Source organism: Quercus robur, chromosome 4 (genome assembly GCF_932294415.1).
Source record: "Quercus robur chromosome 4, dhQueRobu3.1, whole genome shotgun sequence".
Lineage (NCBI taxonomy): Eukaryota > Viridiplantae > Streptophyta > Magnoliopsida > Fagales > Fagaceae > Quercus > Quercus robur.
The window spans coordinates 51,403,995-51,421,715 of NC_065537.1; the positions used below are offsets into that span (position 1 = coordinate 51,403,995).

At 33.4% G+C, this 17,721-nt stretch overlaps 1 protein-coding gene across 1 annotated transcript in view; it reads right to left on the minus strand.

The window, feature by feature from the left end:
- The window catches only part of LOC126722900 (uncharacterized), a 41,785-nt gene extending 36,682 nt beyond the window's left edge, over window positions 1-5,103 (minus strand). The window contains exon 1 of the mRNA XM_050426050.1: window positions 4,664-5,103. Within this exon, the coding sequence (XP_050282007.1) occupies window positions 4,664-4,948 (285 nt within the window). The 5' untranslated portion in view covers window positions 4,949-5,103. The remainder of the gene's footprint in view (window positions 1-4,663) is intronic.
- Between the last annotated feature and the right edge of the window lie 12,618 nt (window positions 5,104-17,721).

Consider the following 17,721-nt stretch of genomic DNA (forward strand, 5'->3'; position numbering starts at 1 on the left):
ACAGGAAATCTAAACCACAAACATAGCAAACCCAAACTTAGAATCCTTAGATCGGAGATCCAAATCACGAAATTAGACACAAAGATGAACCGATCTGGCAAAAGGGATGAGAGAGAGAAAAAAAAAACAACTAAGAGAGAAACCGATTTGGCAAAGGGAGGGGAGAGAGAGAGAGAGAGAGAGAGAGAACGAAGGCCCTATCTAGGCTGAGCTTGAACTAATCTCATGGTGGCTTGTGGTGGTGACGACTGGTGTGGTGGTGGTGGCTTGTGGAGGAGCAATGAAGGTTCAGTGAGAAGAGAGAACTCTGGGTAAAAGAAAAAAAAATGAAGAAGGAGAAGAGACAGAAAGTAGAATGGGCTGAAGTGAGAATGTCAAACTAATTTTTGAATAGAGACCTTATGTGATGGGACAAGTCATACTGGTCGGTCCCATTATTTGCTTAATTTTACAAAATTGCCACTGAAACTCAATTCTAAAAAACTGAAAACTTCCAAAATATGTTTTTAGTTTCCATCACTCAAACTCATTTTTTTGAGTATTGAATCATGGAAATTAAGTTAAGAGACTAATCCAAACAAACAATGTTGGTGTGGGGCCCACAAAATTTGGAAAATGAGTGATGAAAACTAAAAATTGGGTGATGAAAACCCATAAACCAAACACCCTCTAATTGTTTCAAATGGAAAAAGACAATGTTTATAAAAAATAAAAAATAAAAAATAAGTGAAAGACAATAGTCATGAAGTCAAACTAGCATTTATCAGCTGTCACTTCTAAGTCCTGACGCCTAAATTCAAAACCTGTCAAACATAAAGACTATAGATATAATCCTCAAGAGAATCCTAGAATTCTGCAATTTCACTTTTTCCAAGTTGCATACCTGTTTGGTATGTGAAAACGCATTTGGTAATAGTATTTTTTTAGGAGTGTTTGATTTATGTTGCTCATTTTAGGGTGTTTAAGCACTTAATTTGAAAAACTTTTTTTACCAATTTTCAGATTTCAAACAACGTTACTCAATAACACATTTGTAAATATTTTGAAAAGCATGGGGCCCACTTGATTAGACAACACATAAGGCTTCCTTCTTCAATTCAAACAATGGGGCCCACTTAAAAAAAACACATGTACCAAACATACGATTATGTTTTTTCACACATTGAAACATATTATTTGAAACATTGTATCAAACACATTTTTTTCTTTATGAATACAGTAATTATGTATTTTCACATTATTTTAAACAACGATACTAGAAATCTCCAACCAAACGAGCCTAGTCATCCAAGTGACGATTTTACTATTGTTCTTCTCTCAGTCTTGTACTTTAGATTTAAAATCTTCATTCTTTTCACATTTTTTTTTTGGATATTTTTTCACCAATAACATATTTCTATAAATCTGTTTCCCTTTTTTTTTTTTTTTTTTTTTAAATCATCCTTAAAGTGTTGGTGTGAGAATGATCACACCATAATGTGTGGTCATTCTCACATGGTTTTTCCCTTGAAAGGAGGAGTTTTAGACAGCCCTAAATAGTTATAGGAAGTTGAGTGCTGCACATAGAATAAAATTCGAGAGGGAACCCTAAATCCTCATAAGATAAGAAGTCGTTGAGAGATTTATCCAAACACACTCTAAAATATCTTAAAGAAAAGAAATTATCTTTATCCACATCTTCAACCATTAAGGGAGTGTCAAGACTTACTAAACCAGAAAGTGATTCTTTGGTGGTGCAAAACTAGTTGAGAAAAAGAGAGAGGAAATTGGTAGACAGAAATATGTGGGAGGTGGTGTCTGTGAGTTAGTGAGTGATCATTAAAATGGGCATGTGAGGCATTAATGTTAGGTTTTCTTGAGAGTTCAAGGAAAAAAAAAAAAAAAGACGTGTCATCTATTTAATTTGTGGAGCATAGAGTGGAGAATAACATTTGGGGTAGAAGTATTTTTTTAATAATTCAATAATTGGGGAGGGGTGAAACGGCATAGGTACCAACCAAATGAGCTACAAGTCTCTTGGCATTGGAGTAGAAGATTGATTATTAGGGAATATTTCAATCCCACCACCAAAAAAAATTAAAAATATATCACCATGGCATGGTATGTATATAAATATATATATATATATATATGTTGTCGATGTAGCATTTTTCTTTATATATATTTCAATTGGAAAATTTCTTATGGTTGATTAATGGATTTAGATTCAAATTATATCTTAAAAAAATAAAAATAAAAACTAAATGATGTTGTTGGGCCAAAATATTAGTTTTAGTTCAAACAGATGTCTAGGGACTCCTGAATAAGGCAAGTATTTACGAGGGTCACAGGGGCGGAGCCACGTTATGCATTTTTTGGGGGTGGGGGTGGGGGTGGGGGGGGGGGGGGGGGAGAATGGCCCCTCCAAATTTTTTCAAAACCTCTCTAATTATAAGTAAAACTAGGTTACAATCATTTTGAGTTAAAAGCTAGCCCCCACAAGATTAAAAGATTGGCCCCCCCTCCAACACATCACTCATAAAATTCTCCCCACCCCAAATCCCAAATGTGCAATCATAAAAATTAACTCCTTTTGTCTTTTCCATTCTTCTCTAAAGCATGATAGCCATGCCCATATTTTTTAGTTTTTGGTTCTTCAATTTTTGTGAAAGGATAAAACTGAGGTTTAGTACATTAGATTACCTAATTAAACTCATTTGTATTGAATTTAATTGTCCTTAAAAATAATATTATTGTTTGTATTTTATTGGACATGTTAAATATGTGCTTGAATTTAATTGAAAAACCTAATATATTACACTTAGGGTATTGTACTTAAGTTTTATACTTTCTGAAAACTCTTACAATATCTCCTTCTACTTTACAATTCCTCATCACATGGTGCTCTCTCTTTAGTTTCTCTTCATTAAATCTTCCACAGGATTATCTCACGTAATCACATTTTCATTGTTTTCTCCCTCTTCCTTAACAAAGAGTTTTCTTATTTAAAGCTAAGCAAATATTGAGAAATACCAACTTCTTCTTTTTCTTCTTCTATAGTTTTGTTGTATACTTATATTTGGTTTCTATGAATGTTATGTACTTGATGGTTTTTCAAAAGAATAGGAGAAACTCAAGAAAAAAAAAAAAAAAAAGACTTAAGATGCTTAATTGGTCGATTAACTTGTTAGTATTTTGATTTTTGAGTGCTATAGAATTACACTGACAAAAAGAATTCTATCAATAAGCTTGTGTTATAGATATACTGTACTTTGAGTTTTTCTTTGAATCAAAAAATGATAGTTTTACCTTGGACCCCCAAGCAAAAATTCCTGGCTACACTCCTAGAGGGTCATATAAGTCAAATTCACAAAAAAAAAAAAAAAAAAAAAAGGGTATAGCTGCAATCTTAAAAGAAATTAACCCAAAGAACAAAACAATCCTAATAGATCTTCAATAGCATGCATGTACGTGTGCTGTTGATTAGTATATTCCATTCTGAAAAATCAAGGGCTAAACAAGTGCAACTTGCAATACAGCTACTTCTCTTTAACAAGGTTTTCAGATCTGGACCATTTATTGAATCGTAAAAGGGAGAAGTTTAAGGTTTTTGAGGTCGAACCGGGGTCGAACAGTGATGACGTCATAATTAATTTAATAATTAATTAAAGCCTAAATATTGATATTAAATTTATAAAACTAGCAAAATTGACAATATATCTATATATGTGAGGGAAATTTAATGATTTTCAAGCATATATTTAATAATTAAATAAGAAAGTTAATAAAATAAAATAATAACCATGATAACATTAAAATTTATGATTAATTTTTGAAGTAAAGTTGAATATCTTTGAAGGATTTTAATTATAATTTTTTTTATTCCTTGTAAGAGATGGATAATTTAATTAAGTAAAATAAAATTGTGTTAAATTGTTTTTTATAAAAAAATAAAATAAAATAAAAAATTGCTAAGGGGTTGGACTGCACGGTTCTCACCGGTTCGTATGGTCTAACCCCGGTTTTAGGGGTTCATGGAATTAACAAAAAATCCGTTTCTTTAGGCTTAAGAAACTGATTTCCATCTCGATTCTCAGTTTTCACGGTCCAACGTCCCGGTCCGGTCCGGTTCTGAAAACCTTGCTTTTTAATAGAGAAAAGAAAAAATCTATCAAATTGTCGGGAGGAAAATCCCTCTAGAACAAGTACTTCACCTGTGGGAAAATTTAGTGAATGCACTAGGGATATTAATTTAGCAAATATTTATAAAAAAAAATTAGGAGAACAGAAAATTAAAGTAATTAATTTTTTTTTACAACTTTTTATATTTTCTATGAAATTGATATAAAAAACATTCATAAATTGGTCCATTAACATATACTCTAATAGCACAATGTTAACATGACCCTTTGTTATCTATTTAAATGAAAGGCAGTAGTCATCTCCTTGATCTTGCTGTTTATCCAATGCTTTATGTAGAACCGGACCTAGTATTAGCACCTTGACCGCCATGGTTGCCTGCTTGGTCATGTTGTTCAACATTTCCATCTATGATTAGAGTCCGCATCTTGAAACGCTCAAGCTTCAATTTCAGTTCATCTCCCTTTTTAATTGGAGGTGTTCGTGGCGATCCAATGCTTAAACTCCTTTGAATGCTTCGAACTTTGATTTGATGCGGGTTCACCTGGGGTGCCCCTTGATTTGTTTTCTTAAGCAACCTTCGATGAACTGATTTTCCCACCTTATGCCCTTCAAACTTATAATAGTTGTCACCCAAGTTTTCGTTCATCTTTCTTTGAAGCAGTTCACCTTGTCCTAATGAATGCATATCATTATTTTTAGCACCCAAAAAGGTTGAATCCTCGGTACTTGTCGAGGGAGTGGTCGTTAAGACTATCATCTGAGATGAATTCGCGTCATCTGAGAGATATCCTTCAGGCAGTTGATCAACCTCATGAAGATTAGCCATGGAGGTTGTACTCTTTAGAAGAAATGTTGAGCTATAGGTATATAAGGCTTTGTGGATGATATGAGTAAGGGCTTTGTGGAAAAGGATAACAATGGAGTTCTTAGAAAAAGGATATGAGAACGGAAAGAAATAATGTTGAAGTAGTTTTTGGTGGACTAATGATGTTATGACTTGGATGTTTGGCCTTAGCAATATATATATAGAGGAGCCGACAGCTGGGTTTTTTTTTTTTTTTTTTTTTTTTTTTTTTTTTTTTTTTAATTTTTAAAAAAAAAAAAAAAAAAAAAAAAAAACGAGTTTTTCCAAAATATATGACTTGGTCTTTTGGAACTAAGCATCTTGTCAATGACCTATCCAATATCAATGGATCAATAAGGTACATGCATGCAGCTTCCTCTCATTTGAAGCTGTAAGTGTACGTATAGCTGTAATAACTAAATTACATCTATACGTACGCTTATTGTACCGATTAATAACTAAATTAACAAAAAGAATGGAAACAAAAAAAGAAAGTTAATTAATAAAATATCATCAAAATGTTCACATTTACCAACCGTAACTTTTCTATTCATCAAGATATTGATGTATTGTGTATACTCATGTTAATTAGTTGAGAACTTGAGCTATAGTCTGACCTCAACGGCTCAACCTCACATTCAGCACTAATTGTGATGTCCTAATTTGATTGATTGTGTGATGTGTGTGAGTATGTGGTGAGTCCCACATAGGGTATTACTAGATAGATCTAAACTTTATTAATAACTACAAGGAGCCTCATTTGTGACTAATCTTTTTAAGGTATAGCGCAGATGTGACTAGTGCTTTTCCTTGGGTCGTTACATATGATATCAGAGCTAGCTTGGTAACTCCGTGTGGGCTCAGAGACGTTACTCCACAAAGTGAACCCTAACGAGGATGTTAGGAATTTAAGTGGGGGAGATTGTGATATCCCAATTTGATTAATTGTGTGATGTGTGTGGGTGTGTAATGAGTCCCACATAGGGTATTTACTGGATAGATCTAAACTTTATTAATAACTACAAGGAGCCTCATTTGTGACTAGTCTTTTTAAGGTATAGCGTAGATGTGACTAGTGCTTTTCCTTGGGTCGTTACATATGATATCAGAGCCAGCTTAGTAACTCCGTGTGGGCTCAGAGACATTACTCCACAAAGTGAACCCTAACGAGGATGTTAAGAATTTAAGTGGGGGAGATTGTGATGTCCCAATTTGATTAATTGTGTGATGTGTGTGGGTGTGTAATGAGTCCTACATCGGGTATTTACTAGATAGATCTGGACTTTATTAACAACTACAAGGAGCCTCAATTGTGACTAGTCCTTTTGAGGTATAGCGCAGATGTGGTTAGCGCTTTTCTTTAGGTTGTTACACTAATTGTTTCAACTAGTGAAAGCCATTATGACTCTAACCTATCCCACATAAAGACTCTAACCATTGACCATAACTCTATATGGTAAGATTGAAAATGAGTTCGCTAAAGTTTAATTTTATGAACATGTTTAGCGTCATGAGCTTCAACAACCAATAAGAAAATGAAATTAGTTCTTATTATATACAATGCACATTACATATTTAATCCAATCAGCCAAGTAAATCATATGCATTGCACATGATGTGACATATGTTGTCTTTTTATTGGTGATTAGAGCCCAAGACTCCAAACATATTTGGAGCCAAACTTTTTGTACTTTTTAGACTAATAATTTTTTTCATACTCTTTTACTTAAAAAAAAAAAAATCATCTTTAGTTTTAATGTCAAAAATAAATTTTAAAAATATTTTGAGATTAATATTTGAAAATCCAAACCAAACTGTACTAAGTCTAAACCAAACTGTACTAAGTCTTTTTTTATTTATAATTTTTTTAAAAAAATAAATATGGTGGAGCCTCAATCCATACTATTTCCTCATCTAACAAATTAGCTTTTTGTGCAACTCTATACTACTGCATGAACCTCCCTCAGTCAGTATTAATTTTGATGTCTGGTAGTGGTTGATGGTCTACCAAACTGGGTCCTAGTAATTGCTTTCAGATTAGGAAGAAACGATAAAATTAAGGTTACAATAAATTTTTGGTCCGAATTGTTCTCGTTATCTATTTTGTCCTTGAAGTTATATTCGTTGTCAATATAAACTTCATGTGCAAATCCATTGACCTTGTTCTGTTAAATATCATATGACATATATGTACATCTTTGAAAAAAAAAAAAATTATCAAAATTTTTAACTTGAGTAAAACATTAGGAAATTTCAAAATTTTCTTTTTGGAAACTATGATAGAAATGATAATCTTGTGAATAGTTAGTAAAAATATCTAGCAACCTCCATCTATACGAAAGTTATCTCCCTTTCAACTACACAAAAAAACTCAAAGTTTCGTAGAAATTGTAGGGTTCGGATTTGAGCTTTTTGTAAGTTTTTATTTTTGTTTTTTTTTTAAGTTGTACCAGCAAGTTTGGAACCAAAATCCTTTTTCTTACATATTGTGCTTCACTCTACATTAATAAAAAGATGATGTGTTTCTTTTTGCTTTTCTTTTCAAACTAATGAGAAAGCCTAACGCTAAATCGCTAATGCCTAAGAGCATTCACATAAAATATACTAAAATAGCTAAAATGCTATTTTAATACCCAAAACCCTAAAAAAAAAAAAAAAAAAATCCATTACATCAATAGTACCAAGAGTCAAAATTTTTAACACCTATTACAGTAAAGTGTCATCTTTGATACTTTACTGTAGCTAAATGGTAAATACAAAATTTATTATTTAAATGAAAGTTAGAGAGAGAGGGACTTGAGCGGTAAAAGAAAGAATATTTAAATGAAGTGATTAAAAAATAGTCTTCGAAGTTTGATGTATTGTAAAGTAATGTTTTAAAATAGATAAAATGACTTTTTAAGTTGCTAAAAATTAAAAAAAAAATTTAAAACCTTCTATGTGAATGGTTTTAGAGAGCCATTTAATCCTCAGTCACAAACACTACCACCTATCTCTATTTGCCGCCACCTGCCCACCTCCCATTTTCACTCTTATTTTCAATGGCTAGCTGCTCCACCACCAAAGAAAAAGAAACGTTCTCTAGTTAAATTAATCTTCGCATTCCAATGGTTGAAGTGGCAGGTAAAGGTAATTTCTTCTCTTTGGTGACTTTGGGGTTTGTTGAGGGCAAATCTCTCAATTTCTTCTCTTTTGAGATTTTCCTTTCCTTGACAGTTGACACTCCAACCCTAGATATTCTTTTTGGACTATGAACATGAATTTCACTAGGAAAAGATGAATATGATAAGTAGGTTTGGGTAGGGCTTAAGCTGGGTTTTGCATTTACATTGGGTAGGTGTGGACTTAAATTAAGTTAACTTATTGGAGATTTTAGATGGATCCAATAAGTTTTTTACTAAAATTTTGGGCTTTGACTTGAGCCTTTTTCTACTTTTTTTTTTTTTAATAAAAAAATAAAATAATTGGGTCACTAGTACTTTAAGCCAATACAAAAACTTAGTATAAGTTTTTTTTTTCCCTCTCTTTTTCTCTAAAAATTTAGACCACACATTGGCCCCACTTTTCAGATATTCTTTTTCTTGACACTCCAACTTTATAAATTCTTTTTGGACTATGAACATGAATTTCATTTGGAAAAGATGAATATGATAAGTAGGTCTGGGCAGGGCTTGCACTAGGTTTTGCGGTTGCAATTGGGTAGGTGTGAACTTAAATTAAGTTAATTTATTGGAGATTTAGAATGATCCAATAAGTTTTTTACTAAAATTTTGCGCTTTGACTTGAGCCCTTTTCTACTTTTTTTTTTTAAATAAAAAAATAAAATTATTTGGTCACTATTACTTTTGCCCAATACAAAAACCTAGCATTAGTTTTTTATTTTCCCTCTCCTTTTCCCTAAAAATTTAGACCACACATTGGCCCCATTTTTCAGATTTTCTTTTCCTTGACACTCCAACTCTATATATTCTTTTTGGACTATGAACATGAATTCCCATAGGATAAGATGAGTATGATAAATAGGTCTGGGCTGGGCTTACGCTAGGTTTTTTGGTTGCGATTGGGTAGGTGTGTTTAAAAATTTTATTTTGACTTATATATTATGTATGGATACTTTTACATTTGATAAATTTGGATATCAATGTTATAAATATATTTTTATTTGATTTATTTGGTTTTTTTTGTCAAATATTAAAATAGTCAATAGTTGCATGTGTTCTAATTTTATAATCAGTATACAATTTAAAAATATATATGTTTATATGTTTTCCATAAATTTTATATATTGTTTGTGTATCTTACGATACACAATACAACACGATACATAAAAAAGAAAAATGATTCACGGTACGATTAGTCTTTTGTCAACTATGTCTCTCATATAATTTGGCAATTAGAGAGAGAGAGAGAAGGTAAAGAGAAGAAATGGAGTTTAGCTCTAGGGTTTTAGGTTTCTCTCTAACTCTTCAACATGAGAATTGGGGTTGCAAATTTTATGGGAAATGAAGCTTATATAGAGAGAGGCTAAAGGCTTATATTGTAAAGAAGTTCATAACTGAATTCTCTCAAGTTCAATCATATTCGTGCTTAAGCCAATGAGAGACAAGAGAAAGATGAAATTACTGCCTTAACTAAATTTCAAAAGCTGAATTCACTCGGCAAATCGCCCAGCCCTCTGAATTTTTCTTGTGCAAAATTACTTTGCATGCAACTCTAAACTACAACTTTTGATCTCTTTCAACCCATTACAATTTAACTCACAATTGGGGAGAGAACTCTTTAAGAAAACTCTAATTAAGTAGTTAATATAACATATAGTGATACAATTTAACCCAAATAAGTTTAAGCTTATAAGTTTAGGCTTAATTATGTTATACTAGTGTGTAGTCCCGTCCATATGCACGGGTACAATTAAAAACAATCACAATTATACATACTTTTTAGAAGAGATTCAAATTATACATAGTATTAGCTTACACTTTTTTAAAACCATATATCTCTAAAATATGTAATGGTTTCTCATTATATATATGATTTAGAATTTAATTAGATATACACTCTTTGATTTTTTTCACCCAATAATTCACTTACCACACAAAAATTTTAAAAATAAATGTACACGTGGCGGAAAATTAGACTCCAATTGAAATCCAATTTAGAATTTAATTGGATTAAGACTCTTCGATTTTTACACTTAATAATTCAGCTGGGCCTCTAGTGTTTCTCTTCTTTTTCTCTTTGTAAACTCTTTTCCTTTTATTAATAATACTTTTATCTGTTATCTCAAAAAAATAAAATAATAATTCACTTTGTATAAAATTAAAAATTAAATGGAACATGTGGCACAAAATTGAGAATCCAATTAAAATTTAATTGGATTTTCTCTAAACTTTGGCTATATATATATATATATATATATTAATCATCCACTTTTCTCATTATTATTATTCAATATAGGACTTCACTCATACATTTATACCCAATACCCACAATAATACAAATTACATTGAAATTAAAGATCAAACAATACAGATACATTGAATCAATTGTGACATAACTGCAACTTGCAATAAAGATACTTCTCTTTAACAAGAGAAACAAAAATCTATCAAATTGTTAAAAAGAAAATATCTATAGAACTAGTATTTTGTTCTATTAATTTACATGAAAGGCAGTAGTTATTTTCATGATCTCTCTGTTAACCCAATGCTTTATGTAGAGCTAGTATTAGTTTTAGCACCTTGACCCGCCTTGGGTGCCTTGGTAACGTTGTTCATCACTTCCATTTATAATTATAGACTTCATCTTGAAAAGCTCATTTCTTAGTTCCTCTCTAACTTGGTTGCCTTTGTCACTTTGTTCAACACTTCCATCTAACATTACAGTCCGCGCGTCTCTTGAAAAAATTCAAGTTTTCGTTCAAGTTTTTCTTCCTTTTTATACGGAGGTGTTCGTGGCGATCCAATGCTAGAACTCCTTGCCTTTGGAGGCTTAGAATTTTCTCCATGCTCAAACTCCTTTGGAGGCTTGGAACTTCCATTTGTGCAAGTTCATCTCAGTGGTGGCTCTATGAATTTTTTTAAGGGTGGTTATTATGAAATTTAAATTATACAAAATCTAATAAAAAGAAAACTTCATTGGAAAAAAAAAATGCAAATACATAAAATCTTACAAGTCTCATTATCAATGCTGCAAACTACATCCTTTTAAAATTTTAGTTCAATAAATTTTTTTCTTGGACTTTTTATTTTTGTTTGTAATAGCCTAATATATTGTTAAGGGGATCAAAGTTTAAAGACAATTTTTGGCTTCAAACTTAGTTGTAGTCTTAGGCTACAAACTTAGTTGTAAAATACCTATAGCAGTGTTTTTTGAAAACGACACTGAAAAAAATTCTACTATAGCTAGCGTTTTTTGTAGTGTCACTAAATAAATTAACATGACTATATTTTTGAAAATCTAACAATTTAATTGCATGTTCTTTATATTTTTAAAACATATGTTAAATTTTATGCCAATCGAATGCTATTTGCTATTCAATCCATAAACTTATTTTTTATATATAATTTTAGACTATAAAAACTTGAAATTCAAACATTTCATTGATAACATGGATATTAATTTTTGATCTTATTGAAATTTTGTAAGTATTGAGGATATAAGAAGAAATTATAATCTAATGATAGATTTGTCAAAATTCACATCCAATAAATAAAGAGAGATGCTACGTCTACAATATTTTTACAATATTTTTACAACAAATCACAGGTGGTTAGTTGTTATTGGTTCAAATTTCAAACTAACGCTAAGATTACTTTTTTGCCCTAACAATAACAACTAGTAACAACTTGCCACTTAGGATTTGTTATAAAAATGTTGTAGAAATGTTGTAGACGTATCATTTCTCATAAATAAATATTAAGTGGAGTTGCATGTAGTCTTAATTTACAACTATCATCAAACTTTCCTAAAAAAATCTTGGATGGTCACAAATTTGTTCTAAGTGTAAAAAAATCATATAACTTTTAAATTAACAAAAATAGTGGTGTTTCTCAAAAAGAAGAAGAAGAATAATGGAAACAAAAAAGAAAGTAAATGAATGAAATATCAACAAAATGATATTGGTGACTCTAATAATAACTTTTCTATTCATCAAGAAATTAATGTATAATAATAATAATAATAATAATGTATAAGGGGACTAAGCTGGGATGGGGTGCTTTAGCCTGACCTCAACCTCAGATCAAGCACTAATTTTTTCGAGCAGTGAAAGGCACTAGTTCTTATGTCAAACTAGCATTATCATTCCGTCGTACCTGAAGTTCGACTTCAAAACCTATCCCACAAAAAGAGACTCTTAACTATTGGAGTCCACGACCCTATATGGTCCTTGAGTCACATTAAGCACTAAATGTTTCAAGCAGTGAAAGGCTATAGTCCTTAAGTCAAACTAGCATTATCACTTTGTCACATCTGAAACTCGAATTAAAATCTATCCCACATAAAGACTCTAAGCATTGGATTTGGATCACGACTCTATATATGGTAAGATTAATAATGATTTCTCTAGAGTTTTTATGAACCTGAAAAAGTCATAACTAAGAACCATCCTTTAAATGCAAGGAAATATATAGCCAATTAACAATAGTTTTTTAAAATAAGTTGGGTTCAAATTACATTTTGTGTAACTCTAGAAAATATTACATCACCTAATAACTTTTATTGGATTAATATTTCAAAAATTTTATTGTTAAATTACATGTTTTTTATGTAATTAACATGCATGTCAAAATTTTGTGTCAATTAAATTTCATTTCTTATTCCATTTAGAAACCCATTTTTTATGCATAACTTTAAATATAAAAACTTGAAATTTAAACATTTGATCCATGGCATAGTAACTAATCTCAAATATTTATACAAGCATGTAGAGAATAAGAAGGAATTTTAATCCAATAATGTTTTTGATAAAATTCACTTCCAATAAAAAAATATTTAGTAGTAGAATATATCTTAGAGTTACACCTAGGGATGGCAATAGAGAGGGGCAACGCTGAAGAATAGGATCTTTACCCTTGTCCTACATGGTTTTGTCTTGCACCATCCCCGCCCCATAAAATTCTATTTCCTGATAATTTGCTCCACAAATATTACAATTTTAAAATAAAAACAAAATATGTTTCATTAAGATAAATATACTTGAAATTACAACTAAATTTATCATATCAAATCAAAATAATTTTTAGTGAGAATTGAATAATATTATCCAAATTTATCAAAAAAAAAAAAATAAATAATATTATCCAACTGTTTCACAAGACCATATCACAACAAAAACTAAAATCTTAATATCTATGCATTTAAATAAGCTAGTCTTGATTTGTTTGTTTAAATAGTAAGAGTTTAGGGTATAAAAATTTTATAATTATAGTCCTTATCAACATGGGGTAGGGCAGCCTAACAGAGTAAGACTAAAATGTCTAAACCCATCCACATCTCATCTCATAACTGGGGGGGCTAAAATCTCATCTCATTCCCGCTTCTCCATCTATGTAGGGTGTTCATGCAAGTTAGATTTTTAAGACTATGTGAGAGAATGGATAATGCATCTAACAGTACATTTAAGTGAAAAAAAAAAAAAAAAAAAACACCCTTAAGAACAATAAAAATAAAAGTTTTAACACTTTAACATTGAGAGAAATGGAAAGTAAAGAAGGCATGGCAAAATACGTGGAAAACCCTTTGGAAGGAATGAAAAACCACGGTTGAGGAAGGGGAGAATGTCCCTTACTTTTTAGAGCTTTCTATTATGTGAAAACAAAAGCCTTTGTACAGGGGTGTTGTTCTTCCCAAAGAAAGCCTTTTCTCTACCTCATTTTCCTACACAAACTTTTTGCTCTTTCTCTTGTTTTCTCTAGCTTCTAGCACTAATTGTTCAACAACATGTTCCTCTTATAGTATGAGGAATGTTGTGAGGTACATCAATATAGGTGTCAAACCCTTATTCACCCAATTCAAACCCTAATAAAGCACGCCAATGTCAGGATAGTGGAACAGAGGGTGGCTCTGCTACTACGTGGGGAGCAAACCTTGGACAAGGAAAGGGACATCAGGGATACTAGGAGTTATTCATGTGTCCTCGATAGTGGTCCAACACAAGCTCAGTCAATAAAGAGTGTTCTATAGCTTCTGACCATAGGGGGTCGCTATCTCCCTTTTGTGCAAGTACTGAGTGTCCATGTTAGATGCAAATCCCACACTTCCCCAAGATGGTCACGCCGTTGGCATGGACCAAAGATCCCTTTCTTCAGCCAACATTTCCTTTCCTTTGCTCACAGCTATTCCATGTGTAGGGTTTGGATCTAGCCATGTCAGCACTCTCACGTGCCTTAGCTGGTGTAATGTACATGAAGTAGGAAAAACTTGTGTAGGGCGAAGTAGGGAAAGGAGCCAATAGGCTTAGGAATGGTGTTAGAAATAGTGTTTTGGTTTAGTCAAGTTTTTGGACTCATTCTAATGCTACTAAAAAAATCTTTCATATTTATTAAAGGCATTTGGTCAAGTACACCAATTTTTTTTTTATATATTATATTATCTATATAAAAAAAGAGCGAATGCCTTAAAGTTATAGTAGCTTCATTACAGTATCTCTAGTTTGTTCAATTTCCACTGTTTTACTGGCCCTTTTTTTTTGAATGTGTAAAGCTACAGTAGTTTTATTATATTATTTTTGATTTGTGTAAGGTTGAATTTTATCAACCATCTTGTTGGCTTTATTCCGTACCAAATTTGCTTGTATTTTAGCAATTAGTAACCCTGTATTTAGGTGGAAATCATGTAAGGGTAGTGAGTGAGAGAGTGTGAAGAAATGCTCAAGATTGTGCAAGGATGCAGAGACTCGCGACTGGACTCGTGGGTGACTCGCGACTGGTAAGCCGCCAAAGTTGGCACACGTGTGGAGCATGCAGGGGAGCTGAAGAGTCATGCCAGCTGTTGCACTACAGGACAAAAGTCCCAGGCTGGCCAGGCCGTTAGCTCGCGGCTTGAACTCGCGACTCAGCCCAGTCGCGAGGTCAAGTCGCTAGACCACCCTATTTGGGAAAAAACTGACTTTTCACATTCCTTCTCACCCTACTATATATATACCCTTATACCCACGATATTCAGAGAGCTTCCAGAGAGAATTTTGAGAGAGAAACCCTAGAGAAAAAAAAGATTGATTCATCCACAATCTTCACATAGAGACTCTTCAAATTCCTCTACTCTCTTCCTCTCCATTGTCAAATCCTTGAGAGGTACATTACCAAAACCTTTTCTCACCATACTCATATCTGTGAGAAGGCCATTTGGTATTTGGAAAGCAGTTAAGAAGGGACCAATTCCATATTAGTTGATGCTATGGTCAAGTAGCGGAATCTGGTAAGCTAAAGAAGAAATAGGTTCGGCGTAACCTCGTTGGAGTAGGAGCTTGGAGGGCTTAGGTACATTTGGTAGATTAGGCTTGGAGGGTCTTCCGCTGTTAATGTATCCCAACTACATTCTTGAGTGGATTGTTTACCGCTTGGAGGGCGGCGGAGAGGTTTTACGCTGAGGGCTTCGGTTTCCTCTTCGATAACATATCGAGTGTTGTCCTTGTGTTTGCATCTCTCTTCCCTTAATCTTTTCCATTTAATTTCTGCTGTGGATGTGAATTTATTTGGTTTAGATTGTTTATCAATTCTGTATTAAGCTTATGTTCATATTCCGCACATTAATTGTTTGATATTAAGCTTGAATTGGTAATTTGTAAATTGGGGGTCTAAACATTTAAGTTGTTTTATACACTTATTGAACTTTCAATTGGTATCAGAGCGGGTACACTTTTATTGGTTTCATTACCATAATGTGATCCTTGACCCCATATTGAGATGGACTGGTCTCAATCTTTAAATGCTCCACCATATTTTGATGGTAGCAACTATGCCTTTTGGAAGGTAAGGATGAGAGCATTTCTGTGTTCTATAGATGAGGCTGTTTGGGATGCTGTTGAAATAGGTTGGACAAAGCCAGAGGCAGCCAAATCCACTTGGGATAAGGCAGCCCTCGCGGTGTCAAATGTTAATAGTAAAGCACTTAACGCAATTTTTTGTGGTGTGTCTCCAGATGAATTCCATCGGATTTCTCATATTACCGTTGCCCAAGAAGCATGGCAGATTTTGGAAATCACTTATGAGGGTACAAAGAAAGTTAAGGACACAAAGCTACAGATGCTGACTACCCGGTTTGAGGAGCTCAGGATGAGCGAGGATGAGTCCTTTGACTCTTTCTATAGTAAGCTAAATGAAGTGGTCATCGGCAAGTTTAACTTGGGAGAGAAAACGGAGGACTCGAAAGTTGTAAGAAAAATTCTTCGTTCGTTGCTAGAGAGCTTCTGTGCAAAGGTGACTGCAATTGAGGAGAGCAAAGACCTTGATGAAATCAAAGTCCAAGAGTTGATTGGTTCTCTCCAAACGTATGAACTTTCATTACCAAATCAAAGAAAGAGCAAATCACTGGCTCTTAAGACAATAAATGAAAGGGTAGAAGGTCATGGTTCATCGGATGAGGATGCAGTAGAAAAGGATGTTGCCTACCTTGAAAAGAATTTCCGAAAATTTCTAAAGTTCAAGAACAGTGAGAAATTTGGTGATAAAGGGAAATTCATGAGTTCCGGAAAGGAGAAGAAGGACTTCAAAAAGAGAGAAGGGAAGGAGTCCCAATCCACACAAGGAGTCACTTGTTTTGAGTGTAATGGACAGGGCCATTTCAAAGAGGAATGTCCTAATTATTTGAGATCGAAGGGCAAGGTGTATGCCACGACTCTCAGTGACTCAGATTCCTCCACCTTTGATTCGGAGGATAGCTGTGATGAAGAAGGGAATTTCTCAGCATTCATGACTGTTGCTCATGTTAAGTCTTCGGAGGACTTGAATTTGCTTGTGGAAGAGTTTGGGGAGCATAGTGATGAGGAATTCATGGGAATTGTAAAGAATCAGATGCTGAAGAAGATGAAGATACAGCTGGTCTTAAAGAGAACTATAATTCTCTACTTGAGAAGTTAGGAGAATATGCAAGGGTGGCCAAGGCAGCTGTGAAAAAGATGAAGAAAGCTGAGGAGGACTATAAAAGTCTTCTAGTGAGATATAAGGAGGCCAAGTGTGAGATAGAGACGCTAAATGGCGAGCTAACCGAAGCTTACACCAAGGTAAAATTCCTTGAAATTGAGGTGGTTCAAGCAAATGCCAAGGTAGAGTGAGTCTCTACAAAAAAGCTTGACGATGTCCTTTCCTCTCAAAAGACTTTCTCCGACAAAACCGGATTAGGATACACCAGAGAAAGTAGTTCAGCTGTGAACATCTCCAAAGAAGTGAAGTTTGTGAAGGCCAAAGAGCCGGTTGTAGTTGCCCCTACTATTGAAAAGGCAAATGTTGAGAAGAAGAAGAATGTAACTGACCAGCGGGTGTTGAACAAGTCCCGTAATCAATCTGAGGTCAAGTTTGAAGCCAGAGCAAAATCTCTTCCACGATCGCAAAGAGGTCCTAGAACGAATCATGTGTGTCATCACTGCGGACGTCAAGGGCACACCCGACCCAATTGTCATAAGCAGGGAGTATTAAGGAATGCTAGTAATCAAAGGTCAAGAAGACCAAGAAATGACAAGAGGACTTGGGTTGTGGAACCATCAAGAGATCGAAATGTTGATCCCGGAATGATGGACGTGATGAAGATGATTGGTG